Source organism: Phyllobates terribilis, unplaced genomic scaffold (genome assembly GCF_046119375.1).
Source record: "Phyllobates terribilis strain yellow unplaced genomic scaffold, ASM4611937v1 Scaffold_3__8_contigs__length_932513732, whole genome shotgun sequence".
Taxonomy (NCBI): domain Eukaryota; kingdom Metazoa; phylum Chordata; class Amphibia; order Anura; family Dendrobatidae; genus Phyllobates; species Phyllobates terribilis.
The window spans coordinates 670464316-670489347 of record NW_027362763.1 but is presented as its reverse complement, the minus strand read 5'-3'; the positions used below and the strand labels follow the sequence as shown (position 1 = coordinate 670489347).

Genomic DNA, 25032 nt, shown 5'->3' with positions numbered 1-25032 from the left:
ACCGAGGAGACACGGGGCGAGGACAGGGGGACCGAGGAGGCACGGGGCGAGGACAGGGGGACCGAAGAGGCACGGGGCGAGGACAGGGGGACCGAGGAGGCACGGGGCGAGGACAGGGGGACCGAGGAGGCACGGGGCGAGGACAGGGGGACCGAGGAGGCACGGGGCGAGGACAGGGGGACCGAGGAGGCACGGGGCGAGGACAGGGGGACCGAGGAGGCACGGGGCGAAGACAGGGGGACCGAGGAGGCACGGGGCGAGGAAAGGGGGACCGAGGAGGCACGGGGCGAGGACAGGGGGACCGAGGAGGCACGGGGCGAGGACAGGGGGACCGAGGAGGCACGGGGCGAGGACAGGGGGACCGAGGAGGCACGGGGCGAGGACAGGGGGACCGAGGAGGCACGGGGCGAGGACAGGGGGACCGAGGAGGCACGGGGCGAGGACAGGGGGACCGAGGAGGCACGGGGCGAGGACAGGGGGACCGAGGAGGCACGGGGCGAGGACAGGGGGACCGAGGAGGCACGGGGCGAGGACAGGGGGACCGAGGAGGCACGGGGCGAGGACAGGGGGACCGAGGAGGCACGGGGCGAGGACAGGGGGACCGAGGAGGCACGGGGCGAGGACAGGGGGACCGAGGAGGCACGGGGCGAGGACAGGGGGACCGAGGAGGCACGGGGCGGGGACAGGGGGACCGAGGAGGCACGGGGCGAGGACAGGGGGACCGAGGAGGCACGGGGCGAGGACAGGGGGACCGAGGAGGCACGGGGCGAGGACAGGGGGACCGAGGAGGCACGGGGCGAGGACAGGGGGACCGAGGAGGCACGGGGCGAGGACAGGGGGACCGAGGAGGCACGGGGCGAGGACAGGGGGACCGAGGAGGCACGGGGCGAGGACAGGGGAACCGAGGAGGCACGGGGCGAGGACAGGGGGACCGAGGAGGCACGGGGCGAGGACAGGGGGACCGAGGAGACACGGGGCGAGGACAGGGGGACCGAGGAGACACGGGGCGAGGACAGGGGGACCGAGGAGACACGGGGCGAGGACAGGGGGACCGAGGAGACACGGGGCGAGGACAGGGGGACCGAGGAGACACGGGGCGAGGACAGGGGGACCGAGGAGACACGGGGCGAGGACAGGGGGACCGAGGAGACACGGGGCGAGGACAGGGGGACCGAGGAGACACGGGGCGAGGACAGGGGGACCGAGGAGACACGGGGCCAGCTCACCTATACTTCTCGGCGTTCTGGAGCACGGAATCCCAAGGGACCACTTGCTAACAAAGATTAAGAAAATGTTCCAGCTCCCATCTTGGATAAAAATATTTTTTTTTTGAAGTAATGGCAATTCCAGATAAAAATTGCTATGGCCACAATTTTTTATATGGAATTGCCATTGCTTCAATAAAAAATAATTTTTAGCCAAGATGGGAGCTGGAACGTTTTCTGAAGGCTTCCAGTGACGACATAGTGCGGAGCCCACTGGGGGCATCACTGACAAGAGGGGCGACACTCTGTACAGCGCTGCGGTATATGCTGGTGCAGGTTATATAAAGTTAGAGAGATTGATATTAGTGCAGGAAAGGCTGTGATTAATGGAGAGAGTATGACAGAGGTCACTGCTGTGACTACTGGGGAGGGTATGAGAGAGGTCACTGCTGTGACTACTGGAGAGGGTATGACGGGACACTGCAGTGACTACTGGGGAGGGTATGATGGGACACTGCAGTGACTACTGGGGAGGGTATGACAAGGGGTCACTGCTCTGATTACTGGGGAAGGTATGAAAGAGGTCACTGCTGTGACTACTTAGGAGGGTATGTCAGGGGTCACTGCTGTGACTACTGGGGAGGGTATGATGGGACACTGCAGTGACTACTGGGGAGGGTATGACGGGACACTGCTGTGACTACTGGGGAGGGTATGACATGAGTCACTGCTCAGACTACTGGGGAGGATATGACGGGTCACTGCTCAGACTACTGGGGAGGGCATGACAGGGTCAATGCTGTGACTACTGGGGAGGGCATGACAGGGTCTCTGCTGTGACTACTGGGGAGGGCATGACAGGGGTCACTGCTGTGACTACTGGGGAGGGTATGAAAGGGGTCACTGCTGTGACTACTGGTAAGGTATTATGGGGCGAGGGACTGCTGTGATTCCTGAGGAGGTTGCAAAGGGACCTTGTTTAAGCAGTGGGGGGTAGATTATGTGACTATTGCAAAGAGAATTATGGGGGAAATGCTGTGACTACTGGGGAGGTTATCATGGGGGACTTGCTGTGACTACTGGGGAGGTTATGATAAAGGACCTGCTGTGACTACTGGGGGAAGTGTGACTGCTGTTAAAAATGAGTTATAACTATGACCCTGCTGCGACTACTTGCGGGAAGGAGCTGGTAAATGCTCCTGTGACTCCTGGAGAGAGGGAGGGGGGGGGGGAGAGGTGGCTGCTGTGACTATTGGGGGAAAGAAGTGGCTACTGTGACTATTGGGGGGAAGACGTGTCTGCTGTGACTATTGGGGGGAAGAAGTGGCTGCTGTGACTATTGGGGGGAAGAAGTGGCTGCTGTGACTATTGGGGGCAAGAAGTGGCTGCTGTGACTATTGGGGGAGAGAGGTGGCTGCTGTGACTATTGGGGAGAGAGGTGGCTGCTGTGACTATTGGGGGAGAGAGGTGGCTGCTGTGACTATTGGGGGAGAGAGGTGGCTGCTGTGACTATTGGGGGAGAGAGGTGGCTGCTGTGACTATTGGGGGAGAGAGGTGGCTGCTGTGACTATTGGGGGGGGTGGCTGCTGTGACTATTGGGGAGTGGGAGAAGTGGCTGCTGTGACTACTGGGGGGAAGAAGTGGCTGCTGTGACTATTGTGGGGGAGCGGCTGCTGTGACTTCTACGGGTCCAGTCTGATTGCACCAGGTTATGGGTGTCCGGCCTTGTAACATGTTGCTGGTGACCCCTGGAGGAACCATCTAAGATTTCGTAGTAAATGTGGTAAAATGTCGGCCACCGTGATGGAAACCCAGCAAACCCTAATTTACAGTTAATGGGGTCCGTGGTGAGTTGGCCCCGTTTTTCGGTCACAGGTGACTATCTCTCTGATCTGTACCCTGGGCGGTGGCGTCCCCTGGCCCCGGGCAGCCTGGGTGGTACACGCTGCTTTATCTCCACCTTTACAATTCTTGGCAGAGTCTCCGGCCACTTTCTATTTAGAAGAAAACCAGAGCAAATAGTAACCGGGCAAAACAGATAAGGAAACCACAAAACACGGGAGAAACCTGCTCCGACTCCCCTGGGTGCAGGGCTCCGCCAGGCACGGGGGGCCGGAGATCACGGCTGTCACGTACCAGATGAGAAACCAATATGGCTGCCCCGGGGGTGGTCACCCAGCTCAGCCAGATGCCTAAACCCAACATCTGACTATTCATGCAGTGCTTTGAGAAAGCTGGGTGACGGCCCCTGTGGACCACTCACAGGAGTAGGACTGACAGTTTCCATAGATTCCAGCGGGCATCAGACGGGACCCTCTGTGCAGATCTAGGGGCCGTTATGCCCCCCAGGGCACAGTCACATCCCCTCTATGCCAATCCACCGGAAACCGTATCAGCGTAAAAAGCAGGAGGATAATATAGGGCAGGAGCCATAATATATTCACATGATGCATGGAGGAAAAGGAACTGCAGTGTAAAGCATGGTGAGAAACAAAAGAGCAGCAGCCATCACCAATGATGAGACCTGTAGCCCCAGCAGATAATGCGGCTCGGCCGGAGTCGCTGAACCGGTTAGGGCAAATGTGTCTGTAGCGAACCGATCTGCTGTGTGTGAATCCACCTCTATTCTCCAGAGCTACACTCACAATTCTGCAGCTTCAGAGCTGAAATCATTCAGCTGGTTCAGAGTCCACACCTAGCATGTTCCCTTCTATCCAGCTGTTAATAAACTACAACCCCCAGCATGCCTTAAGACTGAGGGGGGGTGGTCGGAAAAAAAAGGAGTAGTGTTATCTAAAGGAAGGTAAAGCCAGAGGCCCAGGATTGTTTTAGTTACAAAACAGCACCCCCTCTGTTCACAGGTTGTGTCAGGTATTGCAGCTCAGCGCTATAAAGTGAAAAGGGACAGGTGCAATACCACACACGACCTGTGGAGAGGTGTGGTGCTGTTTTCTTCCATTCTGGAGCTAGCGCAGGGGGTACCGGAGTGCACGGCCGGACTTGTTTCATCACGTCGCTGACTCACGCTGTCTATAGACAATGACTGATGACTCATGTCTGCACAGACCCCGCTGCTTACTCATGCAGCCGCAGCTTCTGGAGCGATTACAATGCTTTTATCTGAGCTGCGTCTTTTTATGGCAGCACATGACACTCCGGGGCCTATAAATAGCCCAGCTGTAGTGGTGATTCACCCGCTATCAGGAGCCGCGCCGCAGCGTAGCGTGTTTATATAACCGGCATGTGAACGGTCACACTATTTAGTAAGAGGATAGGTGAGCGGCACACGAGAGGCTACCGCAACACCGGGGCATTCCGCACAGGGACAATCCACGTCAAGACAATCGGTGCCGGGACGATCCGCGCAAAGACGATCCGCGCTGAGACGATCCGTGCCAAGACGATCCGCTCCGAGACGTTCCGTGCCGAGACGATCCGTAACGGGACAATCCGCGCCAAGACGATCGGTGCCGGGACGATCAGCGCCGGGACGATCCGTGCAAAGACGATCCGTTCCGGGACAATCCGTACCGAGACGATCCGAGCCGATCTGCTCAGAGACGATCCGCACCGGGACGATCCGTGCAAAGACGATCCGCGCCGAGACGATCCGTGCCAAGACGATCCACTCCGAGACGTTCCGTGCCGAGACGATCCGCACCGGGACAATCCGCGCCAAGACGATCGGTGCCGAGACGATCGGTGCCGGGACGATCAGCGCCGGGACGATCCGTGCAAAGACGATCCATGCCAAGACGATCCGCTCCGAGACGTTCCGTACCGGGACAATCCGCGCCAAGACGATCGGTGCCGGGACGATCCGCTCCGGGACGATCAGTGCAAAGACGATCCGCTCCGGGACAATGAGTACCGAGACGATCCGCGCCGAGCCGATCTGCTCAGAGACAATCCGCGCCGGGACGATCCGTGCAAAGACGATACGCGCCGGGACGAGACGATCCGTGCCGGGACGATCCGTGCTGGGACGATCCATACCAAGACGATCCACGCCGGCAAAAAACTCTACGGTCAAATCTCTTCCACTTCATAGGAAACTTCTAAAGAAAACGGACACTTTTCGCACATGGACGGTGCGCGGGAAATACTGAGTCCCGTCTTGGACCTTATATAGCAAATTGCTCATTTTTCGCTTCACACTAGAAGACGCAATCAAGTTTAGAAAACAGAGGAGGTGAAAATCGTCAGTTTCCATTATCTAAACTTGACTGCGTTGTCCCTGGTGGCCTAGGGTAGTTGAGGTCTTATTCTTGGCTTCTTTGCTGATGCCAGCATCCCTGGTGATGTAAAGTAGTTTAGTTAGGATAGGGTAATTCAATGTTGGCTTCATTGGTGGTCTATGGTGGTAATGCCAGCATCCCTGGTCTAGAGTAGCAGAGGGTTTAGTGTGGAGAGTTCTTTGTTATCTTCCATGGTGGTTTCAGATGGTAAATAGTTAATGCCAGCATCACTGGTGGTCTGGGGGGGGTTATTGTTGTCTTCTTTAGTGGTCTGGATGACAGAGTCAATGCCAGCATCTCTGGTGGTCCAGGGTAGTGAACGCTATCTTGTTGGCCTCCTTGGTGGTAGAGTAGTAAACAGTTTATGCCAGCATCCCTGGTAGTCTAGGGTAGTGGGATGTTTATGATTGGCTTGCTTGGTGGCTTAGTGTGGTAAAGAATTTATGCCAGCATCTCTAGTAGTTTAGAGTAGTGGAGGTTTTATTGTTTGCTTCTTAGGTGATCCAGTGTTTAAACCGTTTAATGACATCTCCCCTGGTGGTCTAGAGTAGTGGAAAGTTTTCTCTAAGCTGCTCTATTAGTCTTGGGTGGTATGGTCTGGTGTAGAGTGGTGAAGGAGTTAATACAAGCTTTAAGGTGGTCTAGAGTCCGGACTTCCCTGGTGGTCTAGGGTCTTTATTGTCTATTGACCTTCCCGGTGGCCCAGGGCCCGAACTTCCCTGGTGGCCCAGGGCCCGCACCTCCCTGGTGGCCCGGGGCCCGCACCTCCCTGGTGGCCCGGGGCCCGCACCTCCCTGGTGGCCCGGGGCCCGCACCTCCCTGGTGGCCCGGGGCCCGCACCTCCCTGGTGGCCCGGGGCCCGCACCTCCCTGGTGGCCCAGGGTCCGCACCTCCCTGGTGGCCCAGGGTCCGCACTTCCCTGGTGGCCCAGGGTCCGCACTTCCCTGGTGGCCCAGGGTCCGCACTTCCCTGGTTGTCTATTTTATGGACTCTCCTGGTGGTCTAGGGTCCGCACATCCCTGGTGGCCCAGGACCCGCACCTCCCTGGTGGCCCGGGGCCCGCACCTCCCTGGTGGCCCAGGGTCCGCACCTCCCTGGTGGCCCAGGGTCCACACCTCCCTGGTGGCCCAGGGTCCGCACTTCCCTGGATGTCTATTTTATGGACTCTCCTGGTGGTCTAGGGTCCGCACCTCCCTGGTGGCCCAGGGTCCACACCTCCCTGGTGGCCCAGGGTCCGCACTTCCCTGGTTGTCTATTTTATGGACTCTCCTGGTGGTCTAGGGTCCGCACCTCCCTGGTGGCCCAGGACCCGCACCTCCCTGGTGGCCCGGGGCCCGCACCTCCCTGGTGGCCCAGGGTCCGCACCTCCCTGGTGGCCCAGGGTCCACACCTCCCTGGTGGCCCAGGGTCCGCACTTCCCTGGTTGTCTATTTTATGGACTCTCCTGGTGGTCTAGGGTCCGCACCTCCCTGGTGGCCCAGGGTCCACACCTCCCTGGTGGCCCAGGGTCCGCACTTCCCTGGTTGTCTATTTTATGGACTCTCCTGGTGGTCTAGGGTCCGCACCTCCCTGGTGGCCCAGGGTCCACACCTCCCTGGTGGCCCAGGGTCCGCACCTCCCTGGTTGTCTATTTTATGAACTCTCCTGGTGGCCCAGGGTCCGCACCTCCCTGGTTGTCTATTTTATGAACTCTCCTGGTGGCCCAGGGTCCGCACCTCCCTGGTTGTCTATTTTATGGACTCTCCTGGTGGTCTAGGGCATTATTTTGCACAGGGAGCCCGCACCGTATAGTCCTAGATCTACAGTAACAGAACAATTATTGGTAACGATTCAGTAATCTATGAATCACAGCCATTTTCAGGGGACACTCGGCCTCCTGATGCTCCTTCTTTTGTGGGTAAAATTATCCTTGTGACAATTTCCTGGAGGAAATTCTATTGACACCAAGAATTGCAGTTTTGCAGGTAAAAGTGACAAGGCGGACTACAGGTCTCAGGAATCCCACAGTCAGAGGATATAGAAATGTAAAAAAAAAAAAAAATCTAAATTAAAATAGAAAAACTTTGGTTCAGATCCGGAGAGGTTCTGGAGACCCGGCTGTGGGTGCCAGGATCTGATCTCACTGCTGACACGTCAGGACAACCGGGAGTTAACTCTGCTGTAAAGAAAATGTAAAGATTGTGTCTGATAAGGAACAGAAATAAGGGGCGCAGGGGTGCGTGTACGACTGTGGGGGGCGCAGGGGTGCGTGTACGACTGTGGGGGGCGCAGGGGTGCGTGTACGACTGTGGGGGGCGCAGGGGTGCGTGTACGACTGTGGGGGGCGCAGGGGTGCGTGTACGACTGTGGGGGGCGCAGGGGTGCGTGTACGACTGTGGGGGGCGCAGGGGTGCGTGTACGACTGTGGGGGGCGCAGGGGTGCGTGTACGACTGTGGGGGGCGCAGGGGTGCGTGTACGACTGTGGGGGGCGCAGGGGTGCGTGTACGACTGTGGGGGGCGCAGGGGTGCGTGTACGACTGTGGGGGGCGCAGGGGTGCGTGTACGACTGTGGGGGGCGCAGGGGTGCGTGTACGACTGTGGGGGGAGTGTACGACTGTGGGGGGCGCAGGGGTGCGTGTACGACTGTGGGGTGCGTGTACGACTGTGGGGGGCGCAGGGGTGCGTGTACGACTGTGGGGGGCGCAGGGGTGCGTGTACGACTGTGGGGGGAGTGTACGACTGTGGGGGGCGCAGGGGAACGTGTACGACTGTGGGGGGCGCAGGGGTGCGTGTACGACTGTGGGGTGCGTGTACGACTGTGGGGGGCACAGGGGTGCGTGTACGACTGGGGGGCGCAGGGGTGCGTGTACAACTGTGGGGGGCGCAGGGGTGCGTGTACGACTGTGGGGGGAGTGTACGACTGTGGGGGGCGCAGGGGTGCGTGTACGACTGTGGGGGGCGTGTACGACTGTGGGGGGCGCAGGGGTGCGTTTACGACTGTGGGGTGCGTGTACGACTGGGGGGCGCAGGGGTGCGTGTACGACTGTGGGGGGCGCAGGGGTGCGTGTACGACTGTGGGGGGAGTGTACGACTGTGGGGGCCGCAGGGGTACGTGTACGACTGTGGGGGGCGCAGGGGTACGTGTACGACTGTGGGGGGCGCAGGGGTGCGTGTACGACTGTGGGGGGCGTGTACGACTGTGGGGGGCGCAGGGGTGCGTGTACGACTGTGGGGGGAGTGTACGACTGTGGGGGGCGCAGGGGTGCGTGTACGACTGTGGGGGGAGTGTACGACTGTGGGGGGCGCAGGGGTGCGTTTACGACTGTGGGGTGCGTGTACGACTGGGGGGCGCAGGGGTGCGTGTACGACTGTGGGGGGCGCAGGGGTGCGTGTACGACTGTGGGGGGAGTGTACGACTGTGGGGGCCGCAGGGGTACGTGTACGACTGTGGGGGGCGCAGGGGTGCGTGTACGACTGTGGGGGGTGTGTACGACTGTGGGGGGCGCAGGGGTGCGTGTACGACTGTGGGGGGGAGTGTACGACTGTGGGGGGCGCAGGGGTGCGTGTACGACTGTGGGGGGCACAGGGGTGCGTGTACGACTGTGGGGGGCACAGGGGTGCGTGTACGACTGTGAGGGGCACAGGGGTGCGTGTACGACTGTGGGGGGCGCAGGGGTGCGTGTAAGACTGTGGGGGGCGCAGGGGTGCGTGTACGACTGTGGGGGGCGTGTACGACTGTGGGGGGCGCAGGGGTGCGTGTACGATTGTGGGGGGCGTGTACGACTGTGGGGGGCGCAGGGGTGCGTGAACGACTGGGGGCGCAGGGGTGCGTGTACGACTGTGGGGGGCGCAGGGGTGCGTGTACGACTGTGGGGGGCGCAGGGGTGCGTGTACGACTGTGGGGGGCGCAGGGGTGCGTGTACGACTGTGGGGGGCGCAGTGGTGCGTGTACGACTGTGGGGGGAGTGTACGACTGTGGGGGGCGCAGGGGTGCGTGTACGACTGTGGGGGGAGTGTACGACTGTGGGGGGCGCAGGGGTGAATGTACGACTGTGGGGGGCGCAGGGGTGCGTGTACGACTGTGGGGGGCGTGTACGACTGTGGGGGGCGCAGGGGTGCGTGTACGACTGTGGGGGGCGCAGGGGTGCGTGTACGACTGTGGGGGGCGCAGGGGTGCGTGTACGACTGTGGGGGGCGCGTACGACTGTGGGGGGCGCAGGGGTGCGTGTACGACTGTGGGGGGAGTGTACGACTGTGGGGGGCACAGGGGAGCGTGTACGACTGTGGGGGGCGTATACGACTGTGGGGGGCGCAGGGGTGCGTGTACGACTGTGGGGGGCGCAGGGGTGCGTGTACGACTGTGGGGGGCGCAGGGGTGCGTGTACGACTGTGGGGGGCGCAGGGGTGCGTGTACGACTGTGGGGGGGCGCAGGGGTGCGTGTACGACTGTGGGGGGCGCGTACGACCGTGGGGGACGCAGGGGTGCGTGTACGACCGTGGGGGACACAGGGGTGCGTGTACAACTGTGGGGGGCGCAGGGGTGCGTGCACGACTGTGGGGGGCGCGCACGACTGTGGGGGGCGCAGGGGTGCGTGCACGACTGAGGGGGGCGCAGGGGTGCGTGTATGACTGTGGGGGGCGCAGGTGTGCTTGTACGACCGTGGGGGGCGCAGGGGTGCGTGCACGACCGTGGGGGACGCAGGGGTGCGTGTACGACCGTGGGGGACGCAGGGGTGCGTGTACGACCGTGGGGGGCGCAGGGGTGCGTGTACGACTGTGGGGTGCGCAGGGGTGCGTGTATGACTGTGGGGGGCGCAGGTGTGCTTGTACGACCGTGGGGGGCGCAGGGGTGCGTGCACGACTATGGGGGGCGCAGGGGTGAGTGTACGACTGTGGGGGCGCAGGGGTGCATGCACGACTGTGGGGGGCGCAGGGGTGCGTGTACGACTGTGGGGGGCGCAGGGGTGCGTGTACGACTTTGGGGGGCGCAGCGGTGCGTGTACGACTTTTGGGGGCGCAGGGGTGAGTGTACGACTGTGGGGGGGGGCACAGTGGTCAGAGTATGATTTTGGGGGGTGCAATCAGTGTACAATGGTGAGGGTATTGCAGGGGTGAGTGTACGATTGTGGGGGGCTGATGGGCTGTACAGGACTATAGAGTGCATGGGTCAGAGTACAGGATTGGGGGGTACTGGGCTCTGTGCACAAAATTGCCAGGGGCTGTGTATAAGATTGAGGGGAGGTGGAGGAGTGCATGGGACTGAGGGGTTCAGTAGATTGGAGGGGTGCTGATTCTGTGTAGTATATTGGGGGGTACTAGTTCTGTGCAGTAGATTGGGGGGTGCTTGTTCTGTAGTATATTGGGGGGGTGCTGGTTCTGTGTAGTATATGGAGGGGTGCTGGTTCTGTGTAGTATATTGGGGGGTGCTGGTTCTGTGTAGTATATGGAGGGGTGCTGGTTCTGTGTAGTATATTGGGGGGTGCTGGTTCTGTATAGTATATTAGGGGGTGCTGGTTTTCTGTAGTATATTGGGGGGTGCTGGTTCTGTGTAGTATATTGGGAGGGGGTGCTGGTTCTGTGTAGTATATTGGGGAGGTGCTGGTTCTGTGTAGTATATTGGGGGGTGCTGGTTCTGTGTAGTATATTGGGGGGTGCTGGTTCTGTGTAGTATATTGGGGGGTTCTGGTTCTGTGTAGTATATTGGGGGTGCTGGTTCTGTGTAGTATATTGGGGGGGTGCTGGTTCTGTGTAGTATATTGGGGGGTTCTGGTTCTGTGTAGTATATTGGGGGTGCTGGTTCTGTGTAGTATATTGGGGGGGTGCTGGTTCTGTGTAGTATATTGGGGGGTGCTGGTTCTGTGTAGTATATTGGGGGGTGCTGGTTCTGTGTAGTATATTGGGGGTGCTGGTTCTGTGTAGTATATTAGGGGGTGCTGGTTCTGTGTAGTATATTGGGGGGTGCTGGTTCTGTGTAGTATATTGGGGGGTGCTGGTTCTGTGTAGTATATTAGGGGGTGCTGGTTCTGTGTAGTATATTGGGGGGTGCTGGTTCTGTATAGTATATTAGGGGGTGCTGGTTTTCTGTAGTATATTGGGGGGTGCTGGTTCTGTGTAGTATATTGGGAGGGGGTGCTGGTTCTGTGTAGTATATTGGGGGTGCTGGTTCTGTGTAGTATATTAGGGGGTGCTGGTTCTGTGTAGTATATTGGGGGGTGCTGGTTCTGTATAGTATATTAGGGGGTGCTGGTTTTCTGTAGTATATTGGGGGGTGCTGGTTCTGTGTAGTATATTGGGAGGGGGTGCTGGTTCTGTGTAGTATATTGGGGAGGTGCTGGTTCTGTGTAGTATATTGGGGGGTTCTGGTTCTGTATAGTATATTGGGGAGGTGCTGGTTCTGTGTAGTATATTGGGGGGTGCTGATTCTGTATAGTATATTGGGGGGGTGCTGGTTCTGTGTAGTATATTGGGGGGTTCTGGTTCTGTGTAGTATATTGGGGGGTGCTGATTCTGTATAGTATATTGGGGGGGTGCTGGTTCTGTATAGTATATTGGGGAGGTGCTGGTTCTGTGTAGTATATTGGGGGGTGCTGATTCTGTATAGTATATTGGGGGGGTGCTGGTTCTGTGTAGTATATTGGGGGGTGCTGGTTCTGTGTAGTATATTGGGGGGTGCTGATTCTGTATAGTATATTGGGGGGGTGCTGGTTCTGTATAGTATATTGGGGAGGTGCTGGTTCTGTGTAGTATATTGGAGGGGGTGCTGGTTCTGTAGTATATTGGGGGGGGTGCTGGTTCTGTAGTATATTGGGGGGGGGGGTGCTGGTTCTGTAGTATATTGGGGGGGTGCTGGTTCTGTAGTATATTGGGGGGGTGCTGGTTCTGTAGTGGTTCTGTAGTATATTGGGGGGGTGCTGGTTCTGTAGTATATTGGGGGGGGTGCTGGTTCTGTAGTATATTGGGGGGGTGCTGGTTCTGTAGTATATTGGGGGGTGCTGGTTCTGTAGTATATTGGGGGGGTGCTGGTTCTGTAGTATATTGGGGGGGTGCTGGTTCTGTAGTATATTGGGGGGGTGCTGGTTCTGTAGTATATTGGGGGGGTGCTGGTTCTGTAGTATATTGGGGGTGCTGGTTCTGTGTAGTATATTGGGGGGTGCTGGTTCTGTTTAGTATATTGGGGGGTGCTGGTTCTGTGTAGTATATTGGGGGGTTCTGGTTCTGTGTAGTATATTGGGGGGTGCTGGTTCTGTGTAGTATATTGGGGGGTGCTGGTTCTGTGTAGTATATTGGGGGGGTGCTGGTTCTGTGTAGTATATTGGGGAGGTGCTGGTTCTGTGTAGTATATTGGAGGGGGTGCTGGTTCTGTAGTATATTGGGGGGTGCTGGTTCTGTAGTATATTGGGGGGGTGCTGGTTCTGTAGTATATTGGGGGGGGTGCTGGTTCTGTAGTATATTGGGGGGGTGCTGGTTCTGTAGTATATTGGGGGGGTGCTGGTTCTGTAGTATATTGGGGGTGCTGGTTCTGTGTAGTATATTGGGGGGTGCTGGTTCTGTTTAGTATATTGGGGGGTTCTGGTTCTGTGTAGTATATTGGGGGGGTTCTGGTTCTGTGTAGTATATTGGGGGGTGCTGATTCTGTGTAGTATATTGGGGGGGTGCTGGTTCTGTGTAGTATATTGGGGAGGTGTTGGTTCTGTATAGTATATTGGGGGGGTGCTGGTTCTGTAGTATATTGGGGGGTGCTGGTTCTGTAGTATATTGGGGGGTGCTGGTTCTGTAGTATATTGGGGGGGTGCTGGTTCTGTAGTATATTGGGGGGGTGCTGGTTCTGTAGTATATTGGGGGGGTGCTGGTTCTGTAGTATATTGGGGGGGTGCTGGTTTTGTAGTATATTGGGGGTGCTGGTTCTGTGTAGTATATTGGGGGGTGCTGGTTCTGTGTAGTATATTGGGGGGTTCTGGTTCTGTGTAGTATATTGGGGGTGCTGATTCTGTGTAGTATATTGGGGGGGTGCTGGTTCTGTGTAGTATATTGGGGAGGTGTTGGTTCTGTATAGTATATTGGGGGGTGCTGGTTCTGTAGTATATTGGGGGGTGCTGGTTCTGTAGTATATTGGGGGGTGCTGGTTCTGTAGTATATTGGGGGGGTGCTGGTTCTGTAGTATATTGGGGGGGTGCTGGTTCTGTGTAGTATATTGGGGGGGTGCTGGTTCTGTGTAGTATATTGGGGGGTTCTGGTTCTGTGTAGTATATTGGGGAGTTCTGGTTCTGTGTAGTATATTGGGGGGTGCTGATTCTGTGTAGTATATTGGGGGGTGCTGGTTCTGTAGTATATTGGGGGGGTGCTGGTTCTGTGTAGTATATTGGGGGGTGCTGGTTATGTAGTATATTGGGGGGTACTGGTTCTGTGTAGTATATTGGGGGGTGCTGGTTCTGTGTAGTATATTGGGGGGTGCTGGTTCTGTAGTATATTGGGGGGGTGCTGGTTTTGTGTAGTACATTGGGGGGTGCTGGTTCTGTGTAGTATATTGGGGGGGGTGCTGGTTCTGTAGTATATTGGGGGGTGCTGGCTCTGTGTAGTATATTGGGGGGGTGCTGGCTCTGTGTAGTACATTGGGGGTGCTGGCTCTGTGTAGTACATTGGGGGGGTGCTGGCTCTGTGTAGTACATTGGGGGGTGCTGGCTCTGTGCACAGGGCTGCAGGCGGTCCCTCCATCTGGTTGCTTCTTCACTCGGATCTGTGGGTGCACGGGCAGCGGCCTTCCTCCTCGTGTTCACCTCTTCATCAGGAATCCATGGAGCTTATAGGATCCAAGTCTCCATGACAATGAAAACAAGCCCACAACACCGGCTCCGTGGCCGCAGCTCCCTGGGTGTGGGAATGGAAAGATGTAGATCATCCACGTCTGCGGCGTGTATATATAGGGGAGCGCTGCTGCGGCTGAGAGGGTCTGCGTACACTCCGGGTGTCAGGGTGGAGCTGCCCACAGATCATCCTGTGCACAGTCTCTGCACCCGCAGGGTAGTGGGGTCCTTCTTGTTAGGGGGGGATTTGCAGCGTGCAGTATATGGAGCACATGCACAGATATCATTAGGGGCGGAGGACATAAGAGGATGAGGACCTGCGCTGATCCCTCAATCACAGGAGGCAGCAATGAAGGTGCAGCCGGGCGTTATACTCACTGTGCACCAGGAAGCAGAAGTCTTTCCATGTCAGTAACAGGGTGAGCTTGGTGAAGCCCTCGGCGTCGTACTCCACCACCCCCCTGCCGACAGAGGAGAACAATCAGTTAGGACAACTACCCCCATTAGGACTCAGCAGCACGTAAACATCTGAGTGTGTGCGGACGCCGGCGGCCATGTCCACAGCTCATGTGGTGCCGCTAAGTCCTCACTGTAAACCGAGGATTTGGATAAACCCCATTGTGATCACATCTGTGGATGATTATCGGGGGCTTCATGTGCCGGCAGCTCATACATTCTCCATCACAATCCCCCCGACACCCTGAGCAGCGAGCGCGCGTCATCACAGCCCTGCAGATCCACCGCGAGGACGCCCGGATAACGGGTCATCTGCCACGTTCCTGCACCGCGGCACGCAGCGGGAAATCTGATATTCAGGAGTCTGGGAAAGCGGAGTAACACATATACTCATGTATACATAGGCCCGGATAGTACTGCCTAATGACGTAGGCACAGATAGTGCTGCCTCCCTGTCTCCTTATATAATGATGTAGGCACAGATAGTGCTGCCTCCCTGTCTCCTTATATAATGATGTAGGCACAGATAGTGCTGCCTCCCTGTCTCCTTATATAATGATGTAGGCACAGATAGTGCTGCCTCCCTGTCTCCTTATATAATGATGTAGGCGCAGATAGTGCTGCCTCCCTGTCTCCTTATATAATGATGTAGGCACAGATAGTGCTGCCTCCCTGTCTCCTTATATAATGATGTAGGCACAGATAGTGCTGCCTCCCTGTCTCCTTATATAATGATGTAGGCACAGATAGTGCTGCCTCCTGTCTCCTTATATAATGATGTAGGCACAGATAGTACTGCCTCCCTGTCTCCTTATATAATGATGTAGGCACAGATAGTGCTGCCTCCCTGTCTCCTTATATAATGATGTAGGCACAGATAGTGCTGCCTCCCTGTCTCCTTATATAATGATGTAGGCACAGATAGTGCTGCCTCCCTGTCTCCTTATATAATGATGTAGGCACAAATAGTGCTGCCTCCCTGTCTCCTTATATAATGATGTTGGCACAGATAGTGCTGCCTCCTGTCTCCTTATATAATGATGTAGGCACAGATAGTGCTGCCTCCCTGTCTCCTTATATAATGATGTAGGCACAGATAGTGCTGCCTCCCTGTCTCCTTATATAATGATGTAGGCACAGATAGTGCTGCCTCCTGTCTCCTTATATAATGATGTAGGCACAGATAGTGCTGCCTCCCTGTCTCCTTATATAATGATGTAGGCACAGATAGTACTGCCTCCCTATCTCTCTTTGCATATTCTGTAGGCACAGATAATACTGCCTCCCTCTCTCTTTATATAATGATGTAGGCACAGATAGTACTGCCTCCCTATCTCTCTTTGCATATTCTGTAGGCACAGATAATATTGCCTCCCTGTCTCTTTATATAATGATGTAGGCACAGATAGTACTGCCTCCCTATCTCTCTTTGCATATTCTGTAGGCACAGATAATATTGCCTCCCTGTCTCTTTATATAATGATGTAGGCACAGATAGTACTGCCTCCCTATCTCTCTTTCCATATTCTGTAGGCACAGATAATACTGCCTCCCAGTCTCTTTATATAATGATGTAGGCACAGATAGTACTGCCTCCCCGACTCTCTATATAATGATGTAGGCACAGATAGTACTGCCTCCCTGTCTCCTTATATAATGATGTAGGCACAGATAGTGCTGCCTCCCTGTCTCCTTATATAATGATGTAGGCACAGATAGTGCTGCCTCCTGTCTCCTTATATAATGATGTAGGCACAGATAGTGCTGCCTCCCTGTCTCCTTATATAATGATGTAGGCACAGATAGTACTGCCTCCCTATCTCTCTTTGCATATTCTGTAGGCACAGATAATACTGCCTCCCTCTCTCTTTATATAATGATGTAGGCACAGATAGTACTGCCTCCCTATCTCTCTTTGCATATTCTGTAGGCACAGATAATACTGCCTCCCTGTCTCTTTATATAATGATGTAGGCACAGATAGTACTGCCTCCCTATCTCTCTTTGCATATTCTGTAGGCACAGATAATACTGCCTCCCAGTCTCTTTATATAATGATGTAGGCACAGATAGTACTGCCTCCCCGACTCTCTATATAATGATGTAGGCACAGATAGTACTGCCTCCCTATCTCTCTTGGCATATGGTATAGGCACAGAAAGTACTGCCTCCCTATTTCTCCCAGTATATTCGGTAGGCACAGACAGTATTGCATCTTCAGTCTCTCCCTGTAAATGCTAGCAAAGACAGTACTGCCTCTCTATTTAAATAGTGTAAGCACAGATAGTACTACTCTCCTGTATCTCTTTGTAAATGATAGATACACAAATAGAAAAACTCTGCAGGCAGAACTATGAGGGGTTTCTATAATAAAACAAGGAGTACAAGCCGCAAAGAAAATGTATTACAGAGAATGAAGGACGGGAAATGTACTCACGTTCCAAAATGGCTGAGAAAAGCAGCGATGTACTCCCGTCTTTTGTGGTATCCCTGGATGACGTACTGCACCTAAGGAGGGGATGAGAAGAAACATGAAGACGTCCTCCTTATCAGTCTGGGATCGTTGGGCCACTGGTTGCCACGTTCCTCAGAGAAGGATAAAAGCTATGAAGTGGCGGCATAAACAACCCAGGGACATCCACAGCAGGGGGAACTGCCCTTTAAGCAATTGTCCAATACATCCATAAAAGGACAAAGCTTCAGATAGCGACTGTACGGGGGTCCTGGCCGTGTGCGCCCCCCCCGCAGGTGGCACGTTGTTGTTGAGGAGAACGCCAGCCACGTAAACTTTGTGGGTTGGAAACACCTGCAACATTGTCCCGAGGAACAGTAAATCTCAGGGACGTCACCGTTGGCTTTTCTCGGCCGCGGTCTGACCCAGATTTGTCTTGAGAAGTTCTCTGTGAACTTGGCAGGCGCCGGGGAAGACCATGTCATGTGTTGTTCCTGGCAGCGGAGCGCTGGATTTCCTCCGCTGTGCGGATACTTTACAGAATAAATTAGAACCGTGGAGGGGAACGTCTGAGGAGCGCAGCTGGTAATCCTGTAATCTGCGGGAAAATCCAGCGCGCCGGCGGCGGCGTCTGACCACGGCCTACAAAGGCACAAGGAGCAACTCCCCAAGATGTTACAGGGCACGTCCATCATTATCCAAACCAACTCGTATCAGGGGTAAAGCAAAGCTGCAAGTCCACAGTTCCCTAAACAAAGCTATGCGTCTCCATGGTAACAGACTACAAATAAATCCCAGAGTAGTCAGATCCCGAGGTTACACCGCCTGACACCGATCTACAGCGGATATAATGTGCTAGTTCAGAAAGAAGAGGAGGCCAGAGGGAGGGAAGGGAAGAGGGGGTCTGACTACACAGGGTATCTGTCCTCTGTTACCATGGAGACACATAGCTGGCATAGGAGCTGAAGACAAAGTGATAGAATCAGTCCGAAATCAGAAATGGCTGTACACAGTGACTTCACCAGCAGAATAGTGAGTGCAGCTCTGGAGTATAATACAAGATGTAACTCAGGATCAGTAATGTAATGTATGTACACAGTGACTGCACCAGCAGAATAGTGAGTGCAGCTCTGGAGTATAATACAAGATGTAACTCAGGATCAGTAATGTAATGTATGTACACAGTGACTGCACCAGCAGAATAGTGAGTGCAGCTCTGGAGTATAATACAGGAGGTAACTCAGGATCAGTAATGTAATGTATGTACACAGTGACTGCACCAGCAGAATAGTGAGTGCAGCTCTGGAGTATAATACAGAATGTAACTCAGGATCAGTAATGTAATGTATGTACACAGTGACTGCACCAGCAGAATAGTGAGTGCAGCTCTGGAGTATAATACAAGATGTAACTCAGGATCAGTAATGTAATGTATGTACACAGTGACTGCACCAGCAGAATAGTGAGTGCAGCTCTGGAGTATAATACAGGATGTAACTCAGGATCAGTAATGTAATGTATGTACACAGTGACTGCACCAGCAGAATAGTGAGTGCAGCTCTGGAGTATAATACAAGATGTAACTCAGGATCAGTAATGTAATGTATGTACACAGTGACTGCACCAGCAGAATAGTGAGTGCAGCTCTGGAGTATAATACAGGATGTAACTCAGGATCAGTAATGTAATGTATGTACACAGTGACTGCACCAGCAGAATAGTGAGTGCAGCTCTGGAGTATAATACAGGACGTAACTCAGGATCAGTAATGTAATGTATGTACACAGTGACTGCACCAGCAGAATAGTGAGTGCAGCTCTGGAGTATAATACAGGAGGTAACTCAGGATCAGTAATGTAATGTATGTACACAGTGACTGCACCAGCAGAATAGTGAGTGCAGCTCTGGAGTATAATACAGAATGTAACTCAGGATCAGTAATGTAATGTATGTACACAGTGACTGCACCAGCAGAATAGTGAGTGCAGCTCTGGAGTATAATACAAGATGTAACTCAGGATCAGTAATGTAATGTATGTACACAGTGACTGCACCAGCAGAATAGTGAATGCAGCTCTGGAGTATAATACAGGATGTAACTCAGGATCAGTAATGTAATGTATGTACACAGTGACTGCACCAGCAGAATAGTGAGTGCAGCTCTGGAGTATAATACAGGATGTAACTCAGGATCAGTAATGTAATGTATGTACACAGTGACTGCACCAGCAGAATAGTGAGTGCAGCTCTGGAGTATAATACAGGATGTAACTCAGGATCAGTACAGGATGAGTAATGTAATGTATGTATACAGTGACTGCACCAGCAGAATAGTGAGTGCAGCTCTGGAGTATAATACAGGAGGTAACTCAGGATCAGTAATGTAATGTATGTACACTGTGACTGCACCAGCAGAATAGTGAGTGCAGCTCTGGAGTATAATACAGGATGTAACTCAGGATCAGTAATGTAATGTATGTACACAGTGACTGCACCAGCAGAATAGTGAGTGCAGCTCTGGAGTATAATACAGGAGGTAACTCAGGATCAGTAATGTAATGTCTGTACACAGTGACTGCACCAGAATAGTGAGTGCAGCTCTGGAGTATAATACAGGAGGTAACTCAGGATCAGTAATGTAATGCATGTACACAGTGACTTCACCAGCAGAATAGTGAGTGCAGCTCTGGAGTATAATACAGGAGGTAACTCAGGATCAGTAATGTAATGTGTGTACACAGTGACTGCACCAGCAGAATAGTGAGTGCAGCTCTGGAGTATAATACAGGATGTAACTCAGGATCAGTAATGTATGTACACAGTGACTGCACCAGCAGAATAGTGAGTGCAGCTCTGGAGTATAATACAGGAGGTAACTCAGGATCAGTAATGTAATGTCTGTACACAGTGACTGCACCAGCAGAATAGTGAGTGCAGCTCTGGAGTATAATACAGGAGGTAACTTAGGATCAGTAATGTAATGTATGTACACAGTGACTTCACCAGCAGAATAGTGAGTGCAGCTCTGGAGTATAATACAGGAGGTAACTCAGGATCAGTAATGTAATGTGTGTACACAGTGACTGCACCAGCAGAATAGTGAGTGCAGCTCTGGAGTATAATACAGGATGTAACTCAGGATCAGTAATGTATGTACACAGTGACTGCACCAGCAGAATAGTGAGTGCAGCTCTGGAGTATAATACAGGATATAACTCAGGATCAGTAATGTAATGTATGTACACAGTGACTACACCAGCAGAATAGTGAGTGCAGCTCTGGAGTATAATACAGGATGTAACTCTGGATCAGTAATGTAATGTATGTACACAGTCACTGCACCAGCAGAATAGTGAGTGCAGCTCTGGAGTATAATACAGCATGTAACTCAGGATCACTAATGTATGTACACAGTGACTGCACCAGCAGAATAGTGAGTGCAGCTCTGGAGTATAATACAGGAGGTAACTCAGGATCAGTAATGTAATGTATGTACACAGTGACTGCACCAGCAGAATAGTGAGTGCAGCTCTGGAGTATAATACAGGGGGTAACTCAGGATCAGTAATGTAATGTATGTTCACAGTGACTGCACCAGCAGAATAGTGAGTGCAGCTCTGGAGTATAATACAGGATGTAACTCAGGATCAGTAATGTAATGTATGTACACAGTGACTGCACCAGCAGAATAGTGAGTGCAGCTCTGGAGTATAATACAGGATGTAACTCAGGATCAGTAATGTAATGTATGTACACAGTGACTGCACCAGCAGAATAGTGAGTGCAGCTCTGGAGTATAATACAGGAGGTAACTCAGGATCAGTAATGTAATGTATGTACACAGTGACTGCACCAGCAGAATAGTGAGTGCAGCTCTGGGGTATAATACAGGATGTAACTCAGGATCAGTACAGGATCAGTAATGTAATGTAAGTACACAGTGACTGCACCAGCAGAATAGTGAGTGCAGCTCTGGAGTATAATACAGGATGTAACTCAGGATCAGTAATGTAATGTATGTATACAGTGACTGCACCAGCAGAATAGTGAGTGCAGCTCTGGGGTATAATACAGGATGTAACTCAGGATCAGTAATGTAATGTATGTGCACAGTGACTGCACCAGCAGAATAGTGAGTGCAGCTCTGGAATATAATACAGGAGGTAACTCAGGATCAGTAATGTAATGTATGTACACAGTGACTGCACCAGCAGAATAGTGAGTGCAGCTCTGGGGTATAATACAGGATGTAACTCAGGATCAGTAATGTAATGTATGTGCACAGTGACTGCACCAGCAGAATAGTGAGTGCAGCTCTGGAATATAATACAGGATGTAACTCAGGATCAGTACAGGATCAGTAATGTAATGTAAGTACACAGTGACTGCACCAGCAGAATAGTGAGTGCAGCTCTGGAGTATAATACAGGATGTAACTCAGGATCAGTAATGTAATGTATGTATACAGTGACTGCACCAGCAGAATAGTGAGTGCAGCTCTGGGGTATAATACAGGATGTAACTCAGGATCAGTAATGTAATGTATGTACACAGTGACTGCACCAGCAGAATAGTGAGTGCAGCTCTGGAATATAATACAGGAGGTAACTCAGGATCAGTAATGTAATGTATGTACACAGTGACTCCACCAACAGAATAGTGAGTGCAGCTCTGGAGTATAATACAGGATGTAACTCAGGATCAGTAATGTAATGTATGTACACAGTGACTGCACCAGCAGAATAGTGAGTGCAGCTCTGGAGTATAATACAGGATGTAACTCAGGATCAGTAATGTAATGTATGTACACAGTGACTGCACCAGCAGAATAGTGAGTGCAGCTCTGGGGGCAGAGCTATGTTGGGGATATCCTTTACTCTTAAGGCGGACCTATCACCAGTTTCAGGATGTTAAACAGGCCACAACATGGAATAGTGTCTGCAGAGCTATATAAAACCTAGATTTTATTTTTAGAATTAGGTTCTCCATTGCAGAGAAATTAGCTTGTAAAGTTTAGTTATAATTTATGATAAATATAAGGGTGTGTTACCAGAAATTTTTCTTTTGGGGGCGAGAACATCAAACAGCAGCCAATGTGGGGGGTAAAGCAGCACTAAGAGGAGAGCCACAGGCATCTTTGTAATGAGAAAGCTCAGCTCTGCTGTACTGCCCCTCCCCCCACAGTGACTGCCCTAAGATGAAGGTGATCGTAATGACATTCAGCTCTGCTCTACTCCTGGCACTTTGTAGTCACACACAGGTCTGCAGTGAGGATAGCAGACTGTCTGTCATTACATGTCTCACACAGGATAAACCTGTTTTAAGTTATTGTGGGGGCGTGTTTTTTCCCCTGTATGTTGCTGCCTGCTTATGATTGCCCAACGTCATGCAGGGGAAGAAGCACACACCCACATTGAAAAATCTCTGATAATGTCCCCTAAGAATTATCATAAATTATAACTACATTATAACAGCTAATATCTCCGCACAGGAGAGGAGAAATGAAAAAATAAAAACTACTTTTCAATGAAAAAATAAAAAACTACATTTCATTCAGCTCTGCACCCGCTATTCCAAGATGTGCCACGTTTAATAGGCTCAAACTAGTGAAAGGTCCTCACTAATAGGAATCTGTCATAAGGTTTTTGCCACCTAATCTAAGAGCAGAATAATGTAGGGGCTGAGACACTGATTCTTGCCATCTGTTACTTACTGGGCTGCTTGCTGTAGTTCTGATAAAATCACAGTTTATCAACAAGAGATTATCACTAGAAGACTAGTAAACCTGCAGCCATGCAGTCCTGCATACTCATGGCCTCTGTATAACCCTGCCCCCACCACTGATTGGCAGTGGTGTACACTGTGCATAGGCAGAAACTTGCCAATCAGTGGTGTGGGAGGGGCTATACAGAGCTCAGCATTCAGAGAACCGCTAGATCTGCAACAGAGAAAACAGGGATTTTATCAAAACTGCAGCAGGCAGCCCAGTAAGTGATACATCTCTGGAATCAGGGTCTCTGTCCCTACATCACTTAACACTTGCTTCTTTTTTACTACAGGACACTAGGATTGTAGGTAAATGCTTTCCAGTGTTTTTTGCAGACATAAATGGTCTTCATCATCCACAACTTACCTTATTGGTCAGTAACTGACAGATCTGCGGCACGTAATCGATCAGGCACCCGCCGCTGGGGAATGCTGGGATGTGAAGAGCGGAGGATCCCCCGAGAGCTCTGCAGAGACAACACAGGTACCCCGTTATATTCTGACAATCAGAATTTCTATTCTACTTTCTTTTTAATTCCTCAATATCTCTGCTTGCTGTTAATGAACAGAAACATTTATTGATGAATCCTGTCCTGATTGACGTATGCACATAGCTGACGGCAATCACAGGAGCAGCAAAAATTATACCAAGGTATCTAAGCTGGTAGCTAACTCTACACTGTAGCAAACCTCCAGCAGTATTACGTCAATCAGACGTGCAGCAGATAACTAAGACTGAATCCAGATTTCCTGTCCCTTTAAGTAGTGAGGAGAGGACGCACGGCGTGTTTAGACGGGATAAGTGTCCGTGTCAGCGGTGCAGGAGCCGGCTCAGCGTGGATTAGTCAGTGTATACAAACATGGCTGACTCATCGGCGTGACCTGCACCGGGTGATGTCACGTTACACCTGCTCTGCGTTTCATGCTGTCACAATATACATATTTCTCCTATGTTTCTAATACAGTCCATTGAATGCCTTTCAGAGTCTGGGAAAAGATGGGTGGCAGCAGTACTGAGTACTGTAGCTGTGAATCCGTGGCAGCAGTAATGAGCAGTGTAGCTGTGAATCCGTGGAAGCAGCGATGAGCAGTGTAGCTGTGAATCCGTGGAAGCAGCAATGAGCAGTGTAGCTGTGAATCCGTGGCAGCAGTAATGAGCAGTGTAGCTGTGAATCCGTGGCAGCAGTAATGAGCAGTGTAGCTGTGAATCCGTGGACGCAGTAATGAGCAGTGTAGCTGTGAATCCGTGGAAGCAGCAATGAGCAGTGTAGCTGTGAATCCGTGGCAGCAGTAATGAGCAGTGTAGCTGTGAATCCGTGGCAGCAGTAATGAGCAGTGTAGCTGTGAATCCGTGGCAGCAGTAATGAGCAGCGTATCTGTGAATCCGTGGCAGCAGTAATGAGCAGTGTAGCTGTGAATCGGTTGCAGCAGTAATGAGCAGTGTAGCTGTGAATCCGTGGCAGCAGTAATGAGCAGTGTAGCTGTGAATCCATGGCAGCAGTAATGAGCAGTGTAGCTGTGAATCCGTGGCAGCAGTAATGAGCAGTGTAGCTGTGAATCCGTGGCAGCAGTAATGAGCAGTGTAGCTGTGAATCCATGGCAGCAGTAATGAGCAGTGTAGCTGTGAATCCGTGGCAGCAGTAATGAGCAGTGTAGCTGTGAATCCGTGGCAGCAGTAATGAGCAGTGTAGCTGTGAATCCGTGGCAGCAGTAATGAGCAGTGTAGCTGTGAATCCGTGGCAGCAGTAATGAGCAGTGTAGCTGTGAATCCGTGGCAGCAGTAATGAGCAGTGTAGCTGTGAATCCGTGGCAGCAGTAATGAGCAGTGTAGCTGTGAATCCGTGGCAGCAGTAATGAGCAGTGTAGCTGTGAATCCGTGCCAGCAGTAATGAGCAGTGTAGCTGTGAATCCGTGGCAGCAGCAATGCGCAGTGTAGCTGTGAATCTGTGGCAGCAGTAATGAGCAGTGTAGCTGTGAATCCGTGGCAGCAGTAATGAGCAGTGTAGCTGTGAATCCGTGGCAGCAGTAATGAGCAGTGTAGCTGTGAATCCGTGGCAGCAGTAATGAGCAGTGTAGCTGTGAATCCGTGGCAGCAGTAATGAGCAGTGTAGCTGTGAATCCATGGCAGCAGTAA

At 52.8% G+C, this 25032-nt stretch overlaps 1 protein-coding gene across 1 annotated transcript in view; it reads right to left on the bottom strand.

The window, feature by feature from the left end:
- Positions 1–25032, bottom strand: part of BABAM2 (BRISC and BRCA1 A complex member 2) — a 234677-nt gene that overhangs the window by 106175 nt on the left and 103470 nt on the right. Inside the window, exons 8-10 of the mRNA XM_073671771.1 lie at positions 23266–23365; positions 17118–17188; positions 14603–14685 (exon numbers count right to left, since the gene is read on the bottom strand). Coding sequence (XP_073527872.1) covers positions 14603–14685; positions 17118–17188; positions 23266–23365 — 254 coding nt within the window. The remainder of the gene's footprint in view (positions 1–14602; positions 14686–17117; positions 17189–23265; positions 23366–25032) is intronic.